The sequence below is a fragment of the Ornithorhynchus anatinus genome, chromosome 16 (genome assembly GCF_004115215.2).
Source record: "Ornithorhynchus anatinus isolate Pmale09 chromosome 16, mOrnAna1.pri.v4, whole genome shotgun sequence".
Lineage (NCBI taxonomy): Eukaryota > Metazoa > Chordata > Mammalia > Monotremata > Ornithorhynchidae > Ornithorhynchus > Ornithorhynchus anatinus.
The window spans coordinates 39,435,709-39,459,517 of record NC_041743.1 but is presented as its reverse complement, the minus strand read 5'-3'; the positions used below and the strand labels follow the sequence as shown (position 1 = coordinate 39,459,517).

General features: G+C 48.4%; 1 protein-coding gene across 1 annotated transcript; it reads left to right on the top strand.

Moving 5' to 3' along the window:
- The first annotated feature begins 1,275 nt into the window (after nt 1-1,275).
- On the top strand, nt 1,276-23,508 carry LOC100079205 (protein argonaute-4). Its single transcript, XM_029081496.2, has 18 exons — nt 1,276-1,309; nt 6,291-6,456; nt 8,047-8,167; nt 10,171-10,352; nt 10,541-10,677; nt 10,770-10,904; nt 11,284-11,371; nt 11,588-11,735; nt 11,942-12,061; nt 13,000-13,128; nt 13,288-13,421; nt 15,707-15,891; nt 16,395-16,554; nt 17,667-17,982; nt 18,435-18,569; nt 19,243-19,344; nt 19,965-20,164; nt 21,065-23,508. Exons 1-18 carry the CDS (start codon nt 1,291-1,293, stop codon nt 21,171-21,173), a joined length of 2,586 nt encoding a protein of 861 aa, XP_028937329.1. The 5' UTR covers nt 1,276-1,290; the 3' UTR covers nt 21,174-23,508.
- Nucleotides 23,509-23,809: the final 301 nt, after the last annotated feature.

Genomic DNA, 23,809 nt, shown 5'->3' with positions numbered 1-23,809 from the left:
TAGAACAGTGCTCTGCACAGAGGAAGCGCTTAATAAATACCAACATTAATATTATTCTCTGGGCCTCAGTTCCTTCCTCTGTCAAATGGGGATGAAGAGCGGGAGCCTCCCGGGGGGAACCACCTTTTGACCCCCGTCTCTCCCCCAGCGCCCAACACATCCCGACGTCGTTATGACTGTGGAATGGAAGCCTGCTCGGCGCAGCGTAGGAGCCGTAGCAAATCCCGCCAGGAGAAGCAGCGCAGCTCAGTGGAAAGAGCACGGGCTTTGGAGTCAGAGGTCATGAGTTCGAATCCCGCCTCGGCCACTTGTCAGCTGGGTGACTGTGGGCAAGTCACTTCACTTCTCGGTGCCTCGGTTACCTCATCTGTAAAATGGGGATGAAGACTGTGAGCCTCACGTGGGACAAGCTGATGACCCTGTATCTACCCCAGCGCTTAGAACAGTGCTCGGCACATAGTAAGCGCTTAACAAATACCAACATTATTATTATTATTATTCTCCGGGCCTCCTTTCCCTCATCTGTAAAATGGGGGTGAAGCGCTTAACAAATACCAACATTATTATTATTATTATTATTATTATTATTATTATGAGGAAGGGGGCGGGGCGAGCACGTGCTCCCCGCGGCGATTTAAAGGGCCGGGGCCGGGCGCGCCCCCGCCTTCACCTCCAGGGCGCGGCCCCGTTTCCTCCCCCCCCTCCCCGCGATGGGGGGGGAGGGGAGGAGGAGGACGCAGGGACGCGCGCGCGCCCGTCCGTCTGCGCGTGCGCGCCCGGCGCGCGCCCCCCGGTAGCCGGCCCCCCCCCCGCGCGCGCTCGTCCGACTGCGCGTGCGCGACCGGCGCCCCCTTCCTCGGGAGCCGCCGCGCGCGCGTCCGTCCGCGCGCGCGCGCCCCTCCACCCCGCGCGGCCGGTGCACGCGCACACGCGCGCGCGCCGGAGACCGGTCCTGGCGGCGGCGGCGACGATATTGTTTTTGTTGTCGCCGAGGCCGGAAGAGCTGCGGAAGCCTCGTCCTTCCCTCCTTCTTCCCTCCTTCCTTCCCTCCTTCCTTCCCTCCCTCCCTCCCTCCCTCCCCGCCCGCCTCCCTCCCTCCCCTCCCCTCCCCCCCGCTTCCTTCCCCTTTCCCCTCGGCGCCCCCATTCCCACCGGGAGCCTCCCCCCCATCCCAACGCCAATATTCCGGAGATCAAGAGATACGCGGCGGCGGCGGCGGCGGGGCCCGGAGCGGGAGGCACCGGGGACCGGGGCGAGGCGGTCGCCGCCGCCGCCGCCGCCGCCGCCGCCATGGAAGCGCTGGGACCCGGTAAGGAGAGGCACTGGGGGCCGGGGAGCGGCAGGCCCCGAGCCGGGGGGACCGGCGGGGCCGGGGGAGGCCGGGGAGCCTCGCCCCACCCGCGTCGTGGGGCCTCGGGGTGCGGGGAGAGGTCGCCCCTTCCCCTTCCCCCCACCTCCCCTCGCCCAGAAAGAGGGACTCCGGGGGGGGGCCCCCCATCCACCGAAAAAGACCCCCCCCCTTTTCAGAAAGAGCCAACCTTCCTCCAGGTGACGAGGGGGAAAATCCCCCCCTGCTCAGGCCTCGTGCTTCCTTCCTCCCCTTGCAGCGAGGGGAACCAACCCTTCCTCGGTAGCCTTCGGTGTCCGGAGGGGAGGCCTCTTTTCTCCAGGCCGGTGGCGTGGCCCCAAATCCGGGCCCGGCCCCTCTCCGCCGGGAGCCAAACCCGCGCTCCGGTGTGGGACCCTGCTCTTCTCCCCCGAATGGGTCAAGGGACTTGAGGGGAAGCCGACCAACCTCCCCTCCCACCCTGCCCGAAGCTAAGGAATCCCCCCTGGAAAAAGAAGGCAGAAGGCGTCGGGGTCCGGGCCTCCCATCCCACTTGCCAAATCCGCACCCAACAGGTGCCCCCCTTTCCTCCGCCCAGGCTACTTTTTGAGGGTCGACCGGCTAGTCGGAAATGGAAACCCTTCCGCTTGAGGTGTAACCCAGACCGATTATCTCCGGCAGGATATCGAGTGGTATTTAATTCCTCGAGAAAGTCAACGGGATGGGTTTTTCGAAACTTTGCTGGCTTGTTCGCTTGGTGCACGGCTCGATGATTAGAGGGCTTCCCCCACCTCCCCGCTGGCCTCTTGGTCTGTTTAAGAAAAGGAGCTTCACGGGCCTTTGAGAAAGGACAGTCCGGGGTAGGAATATTACCGAGAAACTTCGGCCAATCTTTCAAGCCAACGGTTTAGTACCCTCTCAGCTACAGGTAGAGCCATATTTAATTCCTTTCCCATCGTGCGAACAGGGCGACAGTCTGTCGACGGAGATCTACAGGGAGAATAGAACCCCAAACTGGGGAAATTCTTTATGCCAGAAGTTTGACTGTTTTAACATCTTCACGATTGCTTCATGTAAACCAGCCTTTAGATTGCAGTAGTTCAGAAAACCATGCTAGTTTCGGAAGTGACCCCATCTGCCAAGTTTTTTGACCGCTGTTAAGGGAGAGTGGCTGGAGTTTACTTAGCCCTGCTTTTCTGCTCTTCCCCCCCCCATCGTTTAACTCATCGCTTCCTCTGGGGCATATACTAGTTTGAATTGAGGTGATCGATGCTTAAGTGGGTTTGGAAACGGGCAGGAGGGTGAGCTAACCTGATATAGGAAGCATAATTCAGTTTTCAATTAAGTCCACTTGATGGGGATCATTTCTAGGTGCTTTTACAGCTTCTGGTCCATTGTGGTTCAAGAAAGGTTGTTAATTTTGATGACAACTATAGGACCTGACCGCAGACTTGTGGCTGTTTTTTTTTTCCTTAATGTGTTTTCAGTGAGCATTTGCTTTTTATACTTTTCTCATCTAACAGTGTTTTTAACAGAGTGGTTAGAAGGTATATGCTATAGAAGGTATAGCTGGAATGAGCCCAGATGCAGGTTGGTAAAAGACCTGGCTTTAACTGGACAAGGAAACTTGATAAGTTTTCCGATCCACACTGGCCGTGCCGGCCATTATCCCCCGGGTGGACTGACTTGAAGGTAGTCCGGGTTCTTGGTGCCCTCAGCCTAAGAGCGATGTTTCTGTGAAATCCCCAGAGAGTTATTCACCTGTAATCCGAGGGTTCACTTAAAAGAGGAACCATTATTTTTTTGCAGCAGAGCCAGCCAAAATGAAAACCTGGAGCAACCGGTGCAGAGTTGTCCAGCTTATAGCCCCACGTTGACCCGTGCGGTCACTAAACCACATGGCGAGTGATGCAGCTTGATGAGGTCACAGCACCGTGTGACTGCTTCGAAGCAGCAGCTGGGGCTGCCAGCAGGGATGGTGAAATGCCCATCTCTCCTGGTGGAGGGCTCCCGGTGGACTTTTTGTTGCTCCGGGGGGGCTGTCTGTTGTTGACTCCCCCAAGCACCCTCCCTTCCCCCGCCCCCAGCAATGTTAGGCCAGACGGAGCCCAGCGGCTTTGTGCCGTCTACTACAGCTGCGACTCTGGGGCGTGGTAACGGCACCGCGCATCATGGGGTGTTGGGTGGGCCCCCCCCCCCCCCATTGGCCCCATTCAGCTTCCAAGAAGAGGCAGATATAATCTAGATCCTTAGGTTGACTTGGAGCCATCCCTAATCTAAGCACCAACTACTGTTTTCCACATGAGTGTTGTTTACCGGCAGTAGCCTGCCTCAGAAAGCAGATCCTTATTCTTCCTGCAGGCAGACCAGGAAGTGGGCATCAGCAGGTTGAGCAATAGCTCTGTGCATGCGTATAATATACATATATGTGTATGTGTATTATATATGTCGTGTTGCTCTTCCATTCAGAGGTGATATGCCCAACAGTGAGTACCATATCCGTGAGTGTGTGTGTGTGTGTGTGTGTCGCTGAGAGAATCTCTTGGCCTTTTGCACACTGTGCCCATGGAAAACAAAACAGTACTACACCTTTTTCGGGCACTGTGCCAGGCAGGGAGCGGGTTGATCAGATAGTGAGGTTATGAAGGGAAAGGTATGTCCTACTGCCAGCAGGACAGGCACTTATAATAGATGTTTTCCTCTGAACCGTCTACAGCCTCCCGCTCCGGCTGTCCCCCGTGCCCAGCGACAAGAGCGGTGCGGTTAAAATAAATTACCAGCTAAACAATATTGTACAAACAGATCTTGACTCTGAAATTCCCAGAAGGCCCTGAAGTCAATGGAGAATACAGTATGGAAAATGGTCCTTTATGCAGCCAAACTTACTGTTTGTGGGCAAACCTGCAAGCTCTGTTTTGGACTTATTGTTTAGAAACTCCTGCATGGGAATGGTGCTAGAGATGAATATGAATTTGAAGGCGGAAAAGATATTCTTGCTGCCTTCTAAAAAAAAAAAAGTATTGTCAGCTGTATCTGTAGTGTACGTCTTCAAGCACACAACTTTTGTAAGTGCTCAGGGAACCTGCTAGTTTAAAGTTGTCGCTCACCGCATTCTGTTAGAACTCCTTTAGTAATAATAATAATAATGTTGGTATTTGTTAAGCGCTTACTATGTGCCGAGCACTGTTCTAAGTGCTGGGGTAGACACAGGGGAATCAGGTTGTCCCACGTGGGGCTCACAGTCTTAATCCCCATTTTACAGATGAGGTAACTGAGGCACCGAGAAGTGAAGTGACTTGCCCAAAGTCCCACAGCTGACAAGTGGCCGAGCTGGGATTCGAACCCATGACCTCCGACTCCAAAGCCCGTGCTCTTATCACTGAGCCACGCTGCTTTAGTTTGAAGTTGGCACTCCTTTTGGGTAGCTAATAATAATAATACTTAAGTGCTTACTCTGTATCAACCAGTGTACTAAGCGCTGGTGTAGAGACATGTTAAGCGGATAGGATACGGTTCCCGCCCCTCATGGAGTTCATAGTCTAAACTGGAGAGAGAACCGGTTTTTCCTTTTACAGTTGAGGAAAATTTACTCTGAGGAAACTGAGGCACAGAGAAGCAAAGTGACTTGCCTAAGAGAAGCAGCGTGGCTTCGTGGAAAGAGCATGGGCTTCGGAGTCAGAGGACGTGAGTTCTAATCCCAGCTCCGCCACTTGTCGGCTGTGTGACCTTGGGCAAGTCCCTTCACTTCTCTGTGCCTCAGTCACTTTGGAAAAATGGGGATTAAGACTGACCCCCACGTGGAACAACCTGATTGCCCTGTGTCTTCCCCAGTGCTTAGAGCAGCGCTTGGCACATTGTAAGCACTTTGCAAATACCATAATTATTATTATTATAAGGCCACATAGCAGACAAGTGGCAGAGTTGGGATTAGAACCCAGGTCTTCTGGCTCCCAGGCCCATTGCAATCCAAGGGCCCAGTGTTTTAAGTGAATGGAAATGTCGTGAGCACTTGGAAACTCACTAGCCTCATGCTATCGCACGGTATCCATACCACTATAGAGCATCCTGGTTTTCTTTTGGCCATGTAGCAGAAAAATAAAAGGAAGTTCTGTGCATTTCTGTTTCATCTATAAAGCCTTTGCAACTTGAAAGTAAACCAAAGCTGGGCGCGGGGCTAACAGCATGGCCTAATGGAAAGAGCCTGGGCCTGGGAACCAGAGGACCTGGGTTCTAATCCTGGCTCCACCACTTGCCTGCTGTGTGACCTTGGGCAAGACACCGCATTTCTGTGTGCCTCCATTTCCTCATCTGTAAAATGAGAATCCAGTACCTGTTCTCCCCCCGCTTAGCCCTATGTGGGTCAGGGACTGTATTTGATGTGACTAATCTTGTGTCTATCTCAGCGCTTAGTACAGTACTTGGCACATAGTAAGCGCCTCACAAATGCCACGGTTATAATTATGATCATCCAAGGTTTACTCTAAAAAATTGGCAGCAGCAAAATGTGTTTAGACCTGAAATAAGAGTATCCTAATTTTTTTTTCCCAAAATTTGCAAGTAAACTGATGTAGTTGTTGAATTACCTTGTTACAGATCCCAGCCTGTGGAAGCTATAGTCCCTCAGTCTGACTGGCCGTGGATTAACGGCACCTTCCCAGCAACAGAATCCGTATTGCCTTTGATTTTTCAGGCCCCTGGAGGTGGCTTGGCTTTCCATCCTCAGTGTTGAGGAAGGGCTCTCCTCAGTCACCCAGATCATCACTGAGAGCAACTCAGGAACTCATCAGTTGATGTACTGTAGCATTATAAGTTTTCATAGTTACCTCCTAGAAGGTTGCGACAGTTTCCTTTGGCTTGCAGGTGTGGAAACGTGGAGCAGCGTAGGCCATTCGCACAATCCGCCTTCTCTGTTGCCCTTTCTTAAAGCCAGGTAGCATATCGGTTGTTTCTCCCATTTTCTTAGGACCTCCAACCAGCCTGTTCCAGCCGCCCCGTCGCCCTGGCCTCGGAACTGTGGGGAAACCAATCCGCCTCCTAGCCAATCATTTTCAGGTCCAGATTCCTAAAATAGACGTCTATCACTATGATGTGGATATCAAACCCGAAAAGCGGCCCCGGAGAGTCAACAGGTAGGGACGGGATAGTAAAACGGTGTGGCCTATCCTCAGTTTAAGGAAACTCCTCAATTTATTCATGACTGGGGAGATCGCTTGCCTATAGGTAGATTCGGTGGCGAGGGGGTACCTTTTCAGAGGTAAAGTTACTGTAGATAAGAGCTGGACGGCTGCCTAGCGATAAGAGCAGAGGATTCCTGGGTTCGGTTTCTGGCTCTTCGGCAACTTACCGTGACCCTCCGGGTCCTCTACCCCCGTTTTGGATGGAGATGGGTTTACTTTTTGGAAAACATCTCCTCCCCCACCAGGAGAGCTGGGATTACGAACTACGCTCTACCTGAAGAATTTTTCTGCTCAGCTTATTTCTGAAACCCAGGTTTCGGTTCTCAAGAAGTCCGTCCCTGGCCCACGTGCGAAGCGATTAATTCCCCGCAGTTGGGGTGTCTCATACATTAGTGGGGATCACGTCCTGGGCTTGTAGTATACGTGACTTTCTCTTGACTGGAGAGTTCCAAGCTCTGTCAGAGACCACACGCTTAGGCCAAGCTGGAGTTGCATAGACTAAAATGTCTGCAGCTGTGTTTATTTCAGGGTTTGCACGTAGTGTGTGATCCTGCATATATGCGAGAACATTCAAGTAGAGCCAGGCATGTGTTTGAGCGTGTGATTGAGCACAGGGTGCGTTATTGTGTAAAACAAAACAAAAAAGGTGTTAATTTCCCCCTTGGACTGAAGAAATTCCTCCCTATGTTCCCTGCTCCCAGTGCCTATAACGGACATAGAATAAAGCTAAATGATACCTTCAGCGAGGGGCGGGACTGTTGTTTTAGGAAAGATAGATTTTGAATTGTTCTGATTTTTACCCTTTAATCGTTAGCCACAGTGCTACTCTATCCAAAACTTGACTTGGATTTAATGAGGGGGATCTGATGTCACAATCCTTAGACCCTGACCGGTGTTGAATGGCTCTATGAAGGTATGCCCTTATGGCCCAAATTCACGTTGTGAAAGAGCATCCCATTTCTTTAATTTAGCCATATGCCTTTAACAGAGGGATTGTGGAGGGAACCAGTGTAGCCCAGTGTAATGAGCATAGAACTGGAAGTCAGGAGACCCAAGTTCTAGCCCCCGCTCTGCCTCCTGCCCGCCGTGTGACCCTGGGCAAGTCACGGCATCTTCTGCGTGCCTCATTTCCTCACCCGTAAAATGGAGATAGAATACCCATTCCCCCTCTTAGATTGCAAATCTCATGTAGGATAGGGTTTGTATCTGATCCGATTATCTCCTATCCATCTTGGGGTTTGGCGTGGGGCTCGGCCCCAAGTAAGCTCTAAATACAGTCCCTTACTATTAGACTCGTTAAAAATGGTCCTCCATTAAACTGCCTCTCCATCCTCTGACTCCTCCCCCAATTCTGAACTTGCATCTGCTTTGATTGACCTGTCGCCTGCCTCCCCTCCGTAGTGACCTGAGGATGGAGCCCCCTTCCTTTCTCCATTGCTGTAATTCTGGCTAGAGTTCGACGGGGCCAGTCGTTAGGTGTGCGGTGTTGCTTTTCCTAACCGTTTCTCGAAGTTAAATGCCCGTGTCTCCGTTACCGTTAAGGGAGGTGGTGGATACGATGGTGCGGCACTTCAAGATGCAGATATTTGGCGATCGGCAGCCTGGCTATGATGGTAAAAGAAATATGTATACAGCCCACCCGCTGCCTATTGGACGGGATAGGGTAAGTGTCAGCAGCAAGAGAAAATATCCACTGCTCGTTTTGGTGTCACAGAGCTGAATGGCATGCCCGTGATCATTTACACCTGGTACTTCAGATGCAGGGGTGGAATGGGAATAATTGGGGAGAGAGGCCTGAGCTTTGAATGTTTTTCTCTTTGAAGATGACCTCTCCCCCTGGAAAGCCAACAGCACTAGGGTTCTCTTGGGTCTTTCAACAGGTGCACCCCAGAAAAGCTTACTCCCCTTGGGCTGCTCCCGTCTCTTTAAAGTCTTAACACTTAATTGCTTTGCTGCTGAATGGCTGGAACGGGCACATCTCTCCTGGTCCTGCTACTCTTCCCTGGCCTGACAGGTTTCAGGGACTTTGCGTGCACACGTTCACAGGAGTCCATCCAATTCTGCATATCGAAAGATGTTATGAAAGGTGCGCAAAGCTCTGCCCTTGTGCCCCAGGAAGGTTCCCAGTGCACTTTAGGAAACTCGGGCTCCCCCATTATGGATTTCCTTGCTTCTGCACCCCTCATCTAGGCTGGAGTCCAGGTGCTCTGCATGCCTGCACAGCGGTGTTTCTGCCAGTGCAGCTTCTGCCGCTTCTCTGTTCTCTTACCAGAATCCTCTTCCCTCTCTTGTCGCAGTTCCCTTTCCTTTTGCCAGTGGCTTATTGCAAGGGTAGGGGAAGAGGACGGGGGCTTCTGATGTGAACAGAGGTGCAACGGAAGTAGAGGTGATCCCAACGGGAGAAAAAATGTTGAGGAAGGGACATCCGTGGTATGATGTGGCCTGTACGCTTCCTCTTATGCTTCCCTTTCCATAAAAATTTCCCGAGGTAAATGCAGATTAAAGGCTGTAACTGATGTGCCATCTTCAAAGTTTTCTCATCCACTTTTTTTTTTTTTAAATGCTGTTAAGTGCTTACTATGTGCCAGGCACTGTACTAAGCACTGGGGTGGATACAAGCAAATCGGGTTGGACACAATCCCTGTCCCATGTGGGGCTCACAGTCTCAATCCCCATTTTACAGGTGAGATAACTGAGGCCCAGAGAAGTTCAGTGACTTGCTCAAGGTCACACAGCAAACAGGTGTGGAGCTGGGATTAGAATCCATGACCCTCTGGCTCCTAGGCCCCTGCTTTTTCCCCTAGTCCATACTGGTTTTCTGTTTAAAAGGCATTCACCTTTTAAGTTGAATGCCCTGGCTAAAGCATCCAGAGCTTTAAAACTTAGACATAGTACAATAAATCAGTCACACAATAATACTAGGTCTGTGTATGGATCTTATTTCCTTGGCTTTTGTGCTGTTTTGTGGTCTGTATATGCATATAGAGTATAGAGCATGTGTGTGTGTGTAGATATATATAGAGAGAAAGAGAATGCAAAGCAACACAAAAGTAATGGGAAATAAGGAGTGTTTGTGCATGTGTGTTTGTACTCAACTATGTAACTGACAGTGAAATTAATCTATAGGTGTGCATGTGTGACTGAAAAGGCCAGTGTGGGAACCTTGTGTGCCAAATTGTGCACACACAAAAACTGTCACTTGTGCTGTCGTGTTTGCTATTGGCAGAGCCTGGGGCTATTTTCATGTCTCCGTGAGTCTTAATTCTTCTGAAGCTTCCACTCAGAAAAGCCACTCCTTTCTTGATTGCAGTACATCATGCTAGTCTATCTGCAGCAGTTGTCTTCCAGTTTTCCAGTTGAGCTGCAGCATTTTCTGAGACTTTGTTTTACTCCATCCTTAAAACACTTCATTTGTACTTGCATTCTACCTGCTACAGAAGTTTTAAAGATTGCAACAAACTTGTAAAATAATTTTGGGACAACTCCCCCCACCTTTCATCAAAGCACGTCCAGGTCTTGAGTCCATTGAAATACTTTGAATAGATATCGACAAGCCTATTAGTGTTGTTTGGGACAAGCTTTAAATATGCTTGCTTCAGTAGCATCTCTTTTCCAACATGGTGTATTTGTGTTTTTTTGTTTTTGTTTTTGGGGTTTTTTTTCAAGGTTGATATGGAGGTGACACTTCCAGGTGAGGGTAAAGACCAGACATTTAAAGTGTCCATTCAGTGGGTGTCAGTTGTGAGCCTTCAGCTGCTTTTGGAAGCTTTGGCCGGGCACCTGAATGAAGTACCTGAAGATTCTGTCCAGGCACTAGATGTTATCACAAGGCACCTTCCCTCCATGAGGTAAGTACCCTTGTTTGGCATCCTCCCCTTCAGGTTAAGCGTTTTCAATAGGCTCCGTTAGAACTCCTCCAAAACGACTTCTGATTCAATCCCCATTTCAAATCGGCGGCGCACTAAACTTCTCCAAAAACCTCCAAACAATGTCTGTCTCCCTTGTCCTTGAAACCCCCAAACTCTTGTTTCTTTAGGTACACTCCTGTGGGCCGTTCATTCTTCTCTCCCCCTGAAGGCTATTACCACCCTCTAGGAGGGGGCAGGGAGGTCTGGTTTGGTTTCCATCAGTCTGTGAGACCCGCCATGTGGAATATGATGCTCAATATTGACGGTAGGCCAGAATTCCACCCCCAGCTCGATTTGGCCAAGTGTTTGTTCCCTTCCCTTTCCTAAAGCCAAGCGTGCCGTTTTTCTGTTAATTAGTATCTGCAACAGCTTTCTACCGGGCCCAGCCTATCATTGAATTTATGTGTGAGGTTTTGGACATCCAGAACATCAATGAGCAAACAAAACCTCTGACTGACTCCCAGCGCGTCAAGTTTACCAAAGAAATCAGAGGTAACTACGTGTTTCAGACTGCCACTCACCAGTTTGGTGTCTTGTGTTCTGTTGACTTGAGATTGACAGTTCTAGGAAATCTCTTTATTTAGTCTTGGGTGCTGTGGTGTTGAAAGAAACAGTTGTGGCCAGATACATGGCACCGGTCAAGACGTGCCTATTGTAGCCCAAGTTTTCCCTCGTTTGAGGCTTGTCCGGAGCTCTGTATTCTGGAAGAACTAAGTGACCAGTTTAATGGCGTCGGTTTCCCATAGTGGGTAGTCCTCCATTCTCTGAAAGTGAATTTTCCAGCTTGGTCTACAAAATGGCCCATGGCGGGGAACTCGAGTCAGTTGTACTGCAGCTAACGTCTTTATTTTGGCATTTCCTCGGTTGACAGGACTCAAAGTAGAGGTTACCCACTGTGGACAGATGAAACGGAAATATCGAGTATGTAATGTGACCAGAAGGCCAGCTAGTCACCAGACGTATGTAAATCACTTACATCCAAGTTTGATACTCCTTTGTTTTTTATTACCGGTACCCTGTTTGAGTAGTCCCGGTTAAACAAGCACGCAAATGTTTGTAACTTGAGCTCCGATGAGTGGTCCCCTGATGTGATCCAGCAGTTTTTTGTGTACTTTTTTTAAATCCTGCCAGTAAAAAAACAACAACTTGCTACTCAAAGTGTCTGTTCTTTCTAGTTTCCCCCTCCAGCTGGAAAACGGTCAAGCTATGGAATGTACAGTAGCCCAGTATTTTAAGCAAAAGTATAGCCTTCAACTGAAGTATCCCCATCTTCCCTGTCTTCAAGTAGGACAGGAGCAAAAACACACTTATCTGCCACTTGAGGTAAGCAAGGCTCAACCTTCTCTAGCTAGTCCTGAGCACTCTAATTATTGCATTTATTCAGATCAGTACCTCAATGAATAACGTTCAGCGTTGTAATAACACTGTAACCCGGGTTTCTATTTTTTGTGGGAGATTAGAAGTGTAAGTCGAACAGATCGGAGCCATGGAATTCTGGTGTAAACTAGCTTCTCCTGTACCTTTGATAGGTCTGTAATATTGTGGCAGGACAGCGGTGTATCAAGAAGCTAACAGACAATCAGACATCCACTATGATCAAGGCAACGGCAAGATCAGCTCCCGACAGACAGGAGGAAATCAGTAGACTAGTGAGTAGCACAGACTCTGGTTCATGAAAAATGACAGATACGGGCTGAGGGGAATGGAGAGAATTTTCCTGAAGTTGGTAGCCGAGTTGTATCCTAGAAAAGTTTGATCTTGTCTTCCAATGGTTTTATTGGAGAGCTATAGCAGAAAGTCAAAAAACATTTGAGCAAATCTAGAAGAGCTGCTTCGGTAAAAGAAAGCCATCCAAGAGGTGGGCTACTTTTCAGTTGATCCGCTAATGGTATTTGAGTTCTTAGAGCGTGCAGAGCACTGTTCCAAGTGCTTGGGTGAGGGCAGTACAGTAAATAGATCCGATCCCTACCCTCAAGGAGCTCAAGGCGCGATATGTAAGCGCAGTGGGTCTGGGGGCAGGGTATTAAAACGCCTAAGGGATACAGACAGACCTAAGTGCACAGATGATGCAAAAGAGAGGGTGAATAGTTGGGGAAAATGAGGGGCTAGTCTGAGAAGGCCTCTTGGTGGAGATGTGATTTTAGTTATTAGGGCTTTGAAGATGGGGAGAGTGGTTGCAGGTCGGGTGTGAAGGAAGAGGGCGTTCTAGGCCAGAGGGAGGATTTGGGCAAGGGGTTGGTGGCAAGGCAGGCGACGTCGCGGAACAGTGAGTAGATTACTCGTAAGACTAGCTACCTCCTTGGATCAGGCATATTGAGCTGAGCCATTCTGTTCTTTCTTTTAATGGTATTTAAGCATGTACTATGTGCCAAGCACTGTACCATGTGCTAGGGTAGACACAAAAATCAGGTCCCCATCCCACATGGGGCTCACAGTCTAAATAGGAGGGAATCTTATTAATAATAATAATGAAATTAAGCACTTATGTGCTACGCACTGGAGTAAAGATAGATCCGCCAGACACGTCCATGTGTTTAATTCAACTGGAGGAGCTTTGAAGGATTCAGCAATTTTTTTTGTTCTCTAGGTCAAGAGCAATAGCATGGTGGGTGGACCTGACCCCTACCTGAAGGAGTTTGGTATCGTCGTTCACAATGAAATGACCGAGCTAACGGGCCGGGTGCTCCCAGCACCTATGTTGCAGTATGGAGGCCGGGTGAGCTCTTGTTTTCATCACCCAGGTGTTCCCATCCCATCTGGTCATCCGGCTGGCCTTTGCACTTCCTTGCATACTGCTTACAGAGAGCCAATCATCTTGCCTACAATAAAGTGCTCTCTGAACTTAAACCACCTCTCTCTTTTTCTTTCTTTGTAGAATAAAACCGTAGCCACACCAAATCAGGGGGTCTGGGATATGCGAGGGAAGCAGTTTTACGCTGGCATAGAAATTAAAGTGTGGGCCGTGGCCTGTTTCGCTCCCCAGAAACAATGCAGAGAAGACCTGTTGAAGTGAGTATCCGGATACCCCGGAATTAGATTCCTTAGCTAGCTTTCCGATATGAAAAGTTGATATTAAGACCTGTTGAAGTGAGTATCCGGATACCCCGGAATTAGATTCCTTAGCTAGCTTTCCGATATGAAAAGTTGATATTAAGACCTGTTGAAGTGAGTATCCGGATACCCCGGAATTAGATTCCTTAGCTAGCTTTCCGATATGAAAAGTTGATATTAAGACCTGTTGAAGTGAGTATCCGGATACCCCGGAATTAGATTCCTTAGCTAGCTTTCCGATATGAAAAGTTGATATTAACGAGGGCCCGCGTGAACGCTAAACGTCGGCACGAATGACCTCATCCCTTAAGTGGTATCATGTGACGCTTCCTTGAGGGAGGGCTGTATTGTCATAAACTAATAAAAATCTAGGAGTTTATTCAGAATCTGACAACTCTTATCAATCAGTGGTATTTACTGAGCTCTTACTGTGTGCAGAGCACTTGAGAGAGTAAAGTGCAGCAGAGTTCGTAGACATGTTCCCTGCCCACGAACCCTCAGAACTGCAGATGTGGAGAAAGGGGCAGGGAATGTGTCTGTTATATCATTGTGTAATACTCTCCCAGTTGCTTAGTAGCAACTATGGAGCAACTTAGTAGCAACTATGGAGAAGCAGCGTGGCTGGAGAAGCAGCGTGGCTGGAGAAGCAGCATGGCTCAGTGGAAAGAGCACGGGCTTTGGAGTCAGGGCTCATGAGTTCGAATCCCAGCTCTGCCACTTGTCGGCTGTGTGACTGTGGGCAAGTCACTTAACTTCTCTGTGCCTCAGTTCCCTCATCTGTAAAATGGGGATTAAGACTGTGAGCCCCACGTGGGACAACCTGATTCCCCTGTGTCTACCCCAGCGCTTAGAACAGTGCTCGGCACCTAGTAAGCGCTTAACAAATACCAACATTCTAGTACAGTGCTGTGCACGTAGTAAGCACTCAATAAATACGATTGGTGGAGAGTGTACAGTCACCTTAGTAGCACCCTGAGACCTCTGTCCAAGGAAGTTCATTTTTCCGAGAAACAGTGTGGCCTAGTGGGAAAGAGTGTTGGCCTGGGAGTCGGGGGACCTGGGTTCTAATCCCAGCTCTGCCATTTACCTGCTCTGTGACCTTGGGCAAGACACTGAATCTCTGTGCTTCAGTTCCTTATCTGCAAAATGGGTATTCAACACCCGTTCTCCCTTCTACTTAGGCTGTGAGCCCCATGTGGGATCTGATTTATCTTGTATGTATCCCAGCACTTAATATAGTGCTTGGCACATAGTAAGTACTTAATAAATACTACATTATTATTATCCCAGACCAATTTTAGGTCTCTTCGTCATGCTACAAGGTACACTTGAGTTCACTGAGGGACTTGTCTAGAATTAGTGCTTTGTCAAGATCATGTTTACGTGCATTCTTGAGAGAATGTTCATGAGATGAGGAGAAAAAGAGAATTGGAGGAATGGGATGTTTAAAGGCTGACTCCTCGAAGGCGCTTCTGATAGCTTCATGAGTGGGGTGAAAATATGATATTTCCACTCCTCCACCATCCTATGCCAAGTTGGATTTTGGGGTCCAATTTTTAAAGTTGAAATGGATTTAGCATGTATTTGGAATGTTTAGAAATCTTTCAAAATTTTGGTTATCCCCCAAGCCCCAGGGCTAGAGCAAGTTTGACTTTTTTTTTTTAAATGGTATTTAAGCAGTGTTCCAGGTACTGTACTAAGTGCTGGGGTGGAAACAAGTTAATCAGACTGGACACAGTCCGTGTCCCATATAGAGGCTCCCAGTATTAGTCTTCATTTTACAGATGAGGTAACAAGCACAGGGAAGTGAAGTGAATTGCCCAAGGTCACACAGCAAACAGATGGCGGAGCTGGGATTAGAACTCAAGTCTTCCGACTCCCAGGCCCGTGTTCTCTCCACTAGGCCACGCTGCTTCCCATTTAGACTTCTCTAAGTGCACCTTTCTTGTAAATGGTATTTTTTTTTTTCCATGTCTAGACACACATTTCCCAAAACTATTTTAATCAGTCCCTTGAAATTGCTCATCCTAATAATTGCCTTAACAGTCTCGACCCTGAGAATGGAGCACCTCCATAACAAGCCACTCCAGTGCTCCTACAGTTCATCTAGTTCCGGGAAACAGCAGGATTGAATTGAATTTTGAGTACAAAAGCAACTTTTCTAGGGTAGAGCATCTTTGTAACTGCCTACTTGTTATCATCGAACCCAGGGGGATGATCTGGGGATTGTTTACTCTTTCCAGGAGTTTCACGGATCAGCTGCGCAAGATCTCCAAGGATGCAGGGATGCCCATCCAGGGCCAGCCGTGTTTCTGCAAATACGCCCAGGGCGCTGACAGCGTGGAGCCCATGTTCAAACATTTGAAGATGACGTACGTCGGTCTGCAGTTGATTGTGGTGATCCTCCCTGGAAAGACCCCTGTATACGGTATGCGCTCTCCAGCCAGCTTCAGTGTCCGGGGAGGAGGGGACTCGTAAATAATTCCTTTTTGTCAGGGAATAGGGGAGCTGCATTTTAAAATTCATTTTTGATTTTTTTATATGGCATTTAAGCGCTTACTATGTGCCAGGCTCTGTACTAAGCTCTGGGATACATAAAAGTTAATCAGGTTGGATACGGTCCCTGTCCCACATAGGGCTCTCAGTCTTAAACCCCATTTTACAGGTGAGGTAACTGAGGCTAGGAGAAGCGAAGTGACTTGCCCAAGGTCACACAGCAGAGAAGTGGCAGAGCTGGGATTAGAACCCAAGTCTTCTAACCCCAGGCCCGTGCTGTATCGTGTTGTTTTTCGGAGGATCATTATTAGTCTGCCCCTTTAGGCGGTAGCGGAGGTAAAACCGAGATGCTTAAATTTCATTCTGTGCTTTACTCTCGGGAGGCTAGAGCCCTCTGTAAGAGGAGACTGTGTTTATTACTCTTCTGTCTCATAGCGGAGGTGAAGCGGGTTGGGGACACCCTCCTAGGAATGGCCACGCAGTGCGTCCAAGTGAAGAATGTAGTGAAAACTTCTCCCCAGACCCTCTCCAACCTCTGCCTGAAAATAAATGCAAAGCTCGGCGGAATCAACAATGTCCTCGTACCTCATCAAAGGTAAGGTTCCCTCCCGGTCTCCTTCAGACCGAAGTTTACATTCCCAGTCATTTGGAACCCGGACCACCAGAATGTCAGCTACTTCAAATTTCTTCTTGCTCTGAGTTACCATCCCAAAGCCCTTAGTCTAGTATTGGTAGATCAAATTTTGGAATTTGGCCACGGCTATCCCAGGGCAGGGGTGGTCAAACCTCAGGAACCGAAGAAACGCAAAGCAAAACCATAATGTGGCCGAGAACCACGGATCAAAGTGGGCATCGGGTGCCCCACGGGAAGGGAAGGTGGTGGAGAGCAGGGGTTCCCAGTGAGGGCCTGGGAGGAGATGAGAGGAAGTAAGGGATGATGAAGTGGCAAGAGAGCAAGTGTTCCAGGGGAAGAGAGATTAGCGGTGAGAGGTGCCAACAGGCAAGGGGGTGGAGATGTGGGCACCGTGGCTACCGCCCAAAGGACGGTAGTCGTGACGTAGTGTGGCCACAAAAATAAATGCTAGACCTTGAGCCACATGATGTGAAGAAAAACCGTGGGAGACCCTGCCCCCAGTCTTAAGAAATGATTCTCAAATTCTGTTTCCTCATATTGGGACTGTGGATGCTCTTTACCAAAAGTTAAAATGAAAAGCATGTGTTCTTTGCCTTCCAGATTTCTTTCATTCCCTTTTAAATGTGAAAAAACAGGCCCAGGGCAAGAAATTGGCTAGTCAGGGAACACACAATTGGTGTAGCACTGGGGCTCGAACCCGAGTTTCCTCACTCAGATTCAATGCTCCGTCCACTTAGGCAGCAGCTTGTCACTTCTCTTCTACAATGCCCAGATACTAGCCCGCATCTGGGTTCCGGCTTCCGGGCTGTGGACTAAAACTGATTTAAAAAGGATTTGACCCCGTATTGATTTTGAGATGGTCCCACCAGCTCATTTGAATGGAGATCAGCCTGCTTCTTTGGATTGGCGCAACACTGGAAATGTGTCCTAGGGCCACAGCTAAGCAACGTGGTCCTCTTCCTCTCCCTGTTCTCCTTATTCCCCCTCCTCCCCCGTTTGCCATTGTGGGAGTGAACGTGACCGGTGGCTCGTCGAGCTTAGTCTTTCTTGTCCTTGTTTCGCACCGCGAGCAGGCCTTCGGTGTTCCAGCAGCCCGTCATCTTCCTGGGAGCAGACGTCACTCACCCCCCAGCCGGAGATGGGAAGAAGCCCTCGATCGCGGCCGTGGTGGGCAGCATGGACGGCCACCCCAGCCGGTACTGCGCCACCGTAAGGGTGCAGACCTCTCGCCAGGAGACCTCCCAGGAGCTCCTGTACAGTCAGGAAGTGATCCAGGACCTGACCAACATGGTCCGTGAGCTGCTGATCCAGTTCTACAAATCGACACGCTTCAAACCCACTCGCATCATCTATTACCGGGGAGGGGTCTCCGAGGGCCAGATGAAACAGGTACCGACAGCCCCGTTCCCGGGTCTCTCTCTGCAGGTTCGAGGATGCCCTCGATCCTTCGTCCAGAAGGAGTCCAGACGCCTGTAATAATAATAATAATTATTATTATTGTGGTACTTGTTAGCACTTACTATGTGCCAAGCACTGTTCTAAGCACGGGGGTAGATGCAGGTTAACCAGGTTGGACCCAGTCCCTAAGAGGGACTCATACTCTTAATCCCCATTTTACAGATGAGGGAACCGAGGCCCAGAGAAGTGAAGTGACTTGCCCAAGGCCACACAGCAGACATGTGGCAGAGCCGGGGTTAGAATCCAGCTTCTTCTGACACCCAGGCCCTTGCCCTATCCACTAAGCCACGCTCCTTCCCTAGAGTTCCTTTTTCGGGACGAGCTATGCAAATTCTAGGCCAGTCGGGAAATTCTAAACCTCTCTTCATCGTCTCGCTTCTCAGGTAGCTTGGCCAGAACTAATAGCAATTCGGAAAGCCTGCATCAGCCTGGAAGAAGATTACCGACCAGGAATAACTTACATTGTGGTGCAGAAAAGGCATCACACCCGGCTCTTCTGCGCAGACAAAACGGAGAGGGTAAGTGGAGTGTGGACCAGCTTCAGGGAAAGCACGAAACCCCAGCCGTTGCCGCCCGGCTGATGGGCCAAGCTCAGCAACCGTCATCGGGAGATCCACACAGAGCAAAAATGGCCAAAATCCCCTCCCCAGTTTGGAAACGCGGCTCCTCTACCCTCTCGCCCACCCACTCGCCTCTACGTCTTTGCTTATTTTGTTGCTTAAAGGAAAGCAAGAAATGATCCCACTCTTCCTATTAGCCCATTAAAGTTATCTCAACCTGGAGGCGTTTCCTGAAATTGTGGCTACTCTGTTACCCCCTTAAACGGTAGAACTGAAAAACCTTCAACTTTCTGATGGAGCGATGTCTCCCCCGTCACTCCCCCCAACCCCTTTTTACATCAGAATGGAAATTTGTTTTTAGACAAGCTTTGCATCCCCTTCTCCGGGGGTGATTTAAGGGGCCCCAATCGGCTTTGGGCTGTAACCCCCTGAGGAGTCTGAAAAGATGCGGTTTGCTCAAGTAAACGCCAGGCTGTGTGAATTGGCGAGCTTGAGGAATCTTCTAAACCCCCGTTTCAGTCAATACCTAACCTCCCTGAAGGATCCACTTGCCAAATAAAAACTGTGAAAGGAAAGAAGGCTGGAAGGCCATCATTTATACTAAAATAGCGAATGATCTGTTTTTAAATAGGTGGGGAAAAGTGGCAATGTGCCCGCAGGCACGACTGTGGACAGCACGATCACACATCCGTCTGAATTTGACTTTTACCTCTGTAGTCATGCAGGAATTCAGGTAATTTGGAAGCTGGACAAGATCTCTAGTTTGATAGCGTGATGTGCAAACTTCCGTGGTGCGAACAGCTCCTATTACGGCTTGAGTGGACTTGTTTTTATTCATAAATTATAGTGTTTAGTCAAACTGGTGCTAATGGTTTTCTCCTTCGCCAGGCTCCTTGGCTTTAGAAATGTACTTAGGGAGTCAGAGGGACCTGGATTCTAATTCCGGCTCCACCACTTATCTGGTGTGTGACCTTGGGCAAGGCTTCTGTGTGCCTCACTTACCTCCTTTGGAAAATAGAGATGAATATTGGGAGTCCCCCGTGTGACATGGATTGTGTCCAACGGGATTAATACGTATCTACCCCAGGGCATAGTTCAGTGCCTTGTACATAGTAAGTGCTTAGCAAATACCATTTTTTTAAAAAGTGAGTGGTAGGGAGGTGGGGAAAACCCGAAATTCTTTTGACTCTCTGTGGGCAGGGAGCGTGTCTACCAACTCTGGTGGATTGTACCCTCCCAAGAGCGAGTAAGCCCTCACTAAGGTCAACTGATTGGTCAAACTTGTCCAATTTCTAAATGCATTTTAACTCTGTCTCCCTTTGTGTATGTGCCTCTCTCTGCCTTTCTCTCTAGGGAACCAGCCGCCCTTCACACTATCAGGTTTTGTGGGATGACAACTGCTTCACGGCGGATGAACTACAGCTGCTGACCTATCAGCTGTGTCACACCTACGTGCGCTGCACCCGCTCGGTCTCCATTCCAGCCCCCGCGTACTATGCTCGGCTGGTAGCGTTTAGGGCAAGATATCATCTGGTGGATAAGGATCATGACAGGTGAAGTTCTTTGGCGCAGGGAAATGTCTTCCTGCCTTAACATCGCGTTTTAACATCGCGTAACTAAATAAAGATCCACCATTAGAAAAGTTTTTTGGGAAATTAAAACCTCCATCCAGGCCCTTAAACTCCAAGAGCCTTATTGGGACCCGACCAAGTTTTTTTGCTTTTGGCGGAGGGAAGCAAAACGGCGAAACCTGGGATGCTAGTTGATACTCGCTCCGTTTACATGACGGCGTCCTGTGTGCCCTACGAAAGTAGCCTGAGGTTGGAACAGGCTGCTCTCCGCTCGAGCGTTTTCCAAAGTCTAAGAGGCAGTCGGGTTCTGTGGGTTATTGTTGGGGAAAAAGCGAGTTACCTAATTACACAAGCTGGCTGCCCTTGTCTTTGTTGAGGAGGAAAACACTGGATGATGACTTTATCTGCGAAAGAGTAGTCATTTCAAACTCTAATTGAGTTGCCTTCTGCCAAAGGCCCTTTCTTTGCTTCTCCCCAACCCCCCCAACTCCAGGGAACCCCAGCCCGCCTTGTTTGAGTTATTTTTACTGCGCTTGGAAAATGGCACCGTGGGGCGCAGTAGGGGAAATTATGCCAAATAAAGTCTTGCCCCAAGGAGAGTTACCTAAACGGCAGCCAGTACGCTAGGAGACATTTTGAGGTGTTCCTCGGTTGTTAAGTAGCCAAACGAGTTCTCCGCTCTCACTTCCTCCTCCAAACGACCCGACTGACAGTTTCTGGGCCCTGCCCCAAGTCAGAAATTCAGCTGCCGACTAGCAGAGGCTCCTCCGGGGTCTCCGGCCGAGGTCAGGTCAGACCCCGTGGCAGCGAGAGACATTCTGGTGGTCGTTGGCGAAGACCCCCCGTTTCACCTGATATGCTTGATTTCTCATCTTTTCACAGCGCCGAGGGAAGCCATGTGTCAGGACAGAGCAATGGCCGCGACCCCCAGGCTCTGGCCAAAGCAGTGCAAATCCACCACGATACCCAGCACACGATGTATTTTGCCTGAGAGCCTCTGAGGAGGCTCAGGGGATCTTGGCACACCGTGCGCTCCCGAAACGTTTGGAATGCCTACTGCTTCTGGATAGGGCCAAGTTGACTTCAGACGGTCTTCCTACCAGCAGCTCTGAACAGTCGCACTGAATCTACTCTTCACGGCAATGTCTGATGCACCAACAGAATTGAGCCATTTGGTTTTTTTCGTTTGTTTTATGGGTTTTTGGTTTTTTGGTGTTGTTTTTTTTTTTTCATTTTCGTTGTTTTTGAAATTCATAGACTGTCTTTTCTGATGCATTGGACTGAATTTTTTACCTCAAAGCATTAAGGCTGATCATTCTGAAATCTTTAAAGGACTTGGCATGAAAGGTTTCTATTGAATATTTTGCTAGCTACAGTTTAAGTTGATCACCTCATCCCCGTAGTACATCGAGATGGAGTTATTCCCTGGTAGTCCATACTCACCAAGCAGGGTGAACGCATAAGCGGGAGAAAAAAGAAAACACAGAATCATTTAACTTCAGTTCAACTTAACACAGTTCTATTGTGTGGGGCCATAGACTTTTTAACGGAGATTTTAGACTTCACTACTGTAAATGCCTTTGTCAAGCATTAGTTTCAGAAGGTATTGCAGTCTTGTCGGTTTTACTAGTTTATCTTTTTAAATCTCTGCAGACTTGTGCTGGTGCAAGTACAGGCTGCAAAGCAATTGCACTATATATATTACTGCAGATTCAAATAGGCGGTTCTTGTTCGGTAAACCTGTGAATGTGTAACATAACCAGATAGTAACACCTGTGAGCAGGTTTTAATTATTATAATGGTTACAGATAACACTGCCATAGGATGGTTAAAAGTAATCATACGTTTTCCCCCCCTTAAAAAAAAAATTAGCTTTTAGATATTTTTCCAAGTTTTACAGAAGTGCCCATTTTATGCTGCTGTGTGGTTTGATAAATCTAAATGATTTTTAAACTTTTCTTGTAGGAGGTTAACTTTGGCAATAAACACTTTTCTTTAAAAGCCCCCCTCCCCCCACCCATCCCCAAAACATCCCTTACCCATCCCCAGCGATGTAGTTTTCTAGTGGAGGGTTGTGCATGAATTGATCCGGTTTTGCTTGTGACTTCACAATCTGGCAATTTCTGAACTCAATCAGAAAAGACGCACTTCCATGCCTTTTTAAGAATTATTTTTACATGTTTTATATTCACTGTTGGTGTCCTGTCTACTACTTCTTTTTAAATAAGCTACAACCTGGGCGTTGCACGTTGGAAAGGCTTTGCCAATCTGTACAGTTCTCAATGTATTTTTGTGGTGATAGCAACCTGAAGACTTGTACCAGCATTTTAAAACATTTCCCCCGCCCCCACCTCCCAAAATCAAGGTTGCAACCACAATGACATAAAATGGCATGTTTAAAAAAAAAAAAAAGATAAAAAGATAAAAAAAAAATGTACATTTAAACTATTGATCCTGTCCCAGCCTAGAAATAATTCTTGAGTCTTGATTTCCCCCCCACACCCCTCACCTCCTTGGCTTGGCAGTTTAGGCTAAAAATTGTAGAGAGAGGCTTGATTTCACTTGCAGCTTTCGGCTCCTACAAACCTAACATTGAGATTGGATTCTTTTTCATGTTAAAAGAAAAAACAAAGGGAATTGATCTAAAACCAGCATTAAAAAGAAAGTTGAGCTTGTTGCTATATTTAATATTGGCCACACAACGTAACAGGGAAACTGTTACCTGAGATTGCAGTTGTCCAAAACCAGTAGATCTGCTAAAATTTCTTAGCAGTTCAAATATTTGTAAACTAGCCTTCTCTAAAGCTCAGCTATATAAAAAGCTGGGGTTTTTTTACCCTTTTTTAACCCAGTCTTTTAAACAAGCTTGTAAATACATCGAAGTTTACATTTCTAAATGCTGTCTTTCAGCACATTAGTAGGCGCTGAAACCAGTCTTCAGAGCAGTTTTATAACCTTCTTTCGGAGTAGTTTCATCATACCGAGTTTGACCATATTTTTTTTCCTCTGTCGAAAACAGGACTGAAGCAAGCTCTCGGCTCCTGAGGCACAGGGAGGCAGGTTTAGTTGAGATTCTTCCTTTTTTTTTTATTGTTATTTCCTAAACTTTTCCTCTTTTGAAAAATACCTCACTTGGATAATAAAAATCAGGACATGTCGGTGAGAGGCTGGCTGCTGCTTCAGCTTAGATGGCTGCTTTTATTAATACTTGTTCAGGGAGAGCACAGAAATAAACCCTTCAGCATGTACTCTGACCTAGCGGAAGGAGAATTTAGGCACCTTGAGGAAAAATTGAGCACCCCTGAGTTGTAGGAACAGAAGATGGGTTTTTTCGGTCAGGAGACTGGTGACACAATTCTGCTAGCGGAAGGTGCACAAGAAGAAAGTTGGTCCTTCCCCTCTGCCAGCAATTTTTCCTCCTGTCGAGTAACTTGGTAGCTCAGATGGAATGGTGGGAGAAGCTCACACTAGCTCGCCTTCCTGCGGTTGGATCGGATGGGTTTCCTCAGAACCGTTCTGATGGGAAGACTCCCCTCCCGCCCCCCACCAGCTCGCCCGAGAGCCTGGGCCGAACACAGAACCAGTGTGTTTGGCGTGTGGGAAGGGAGTTCTGGCTCCATTGGAATA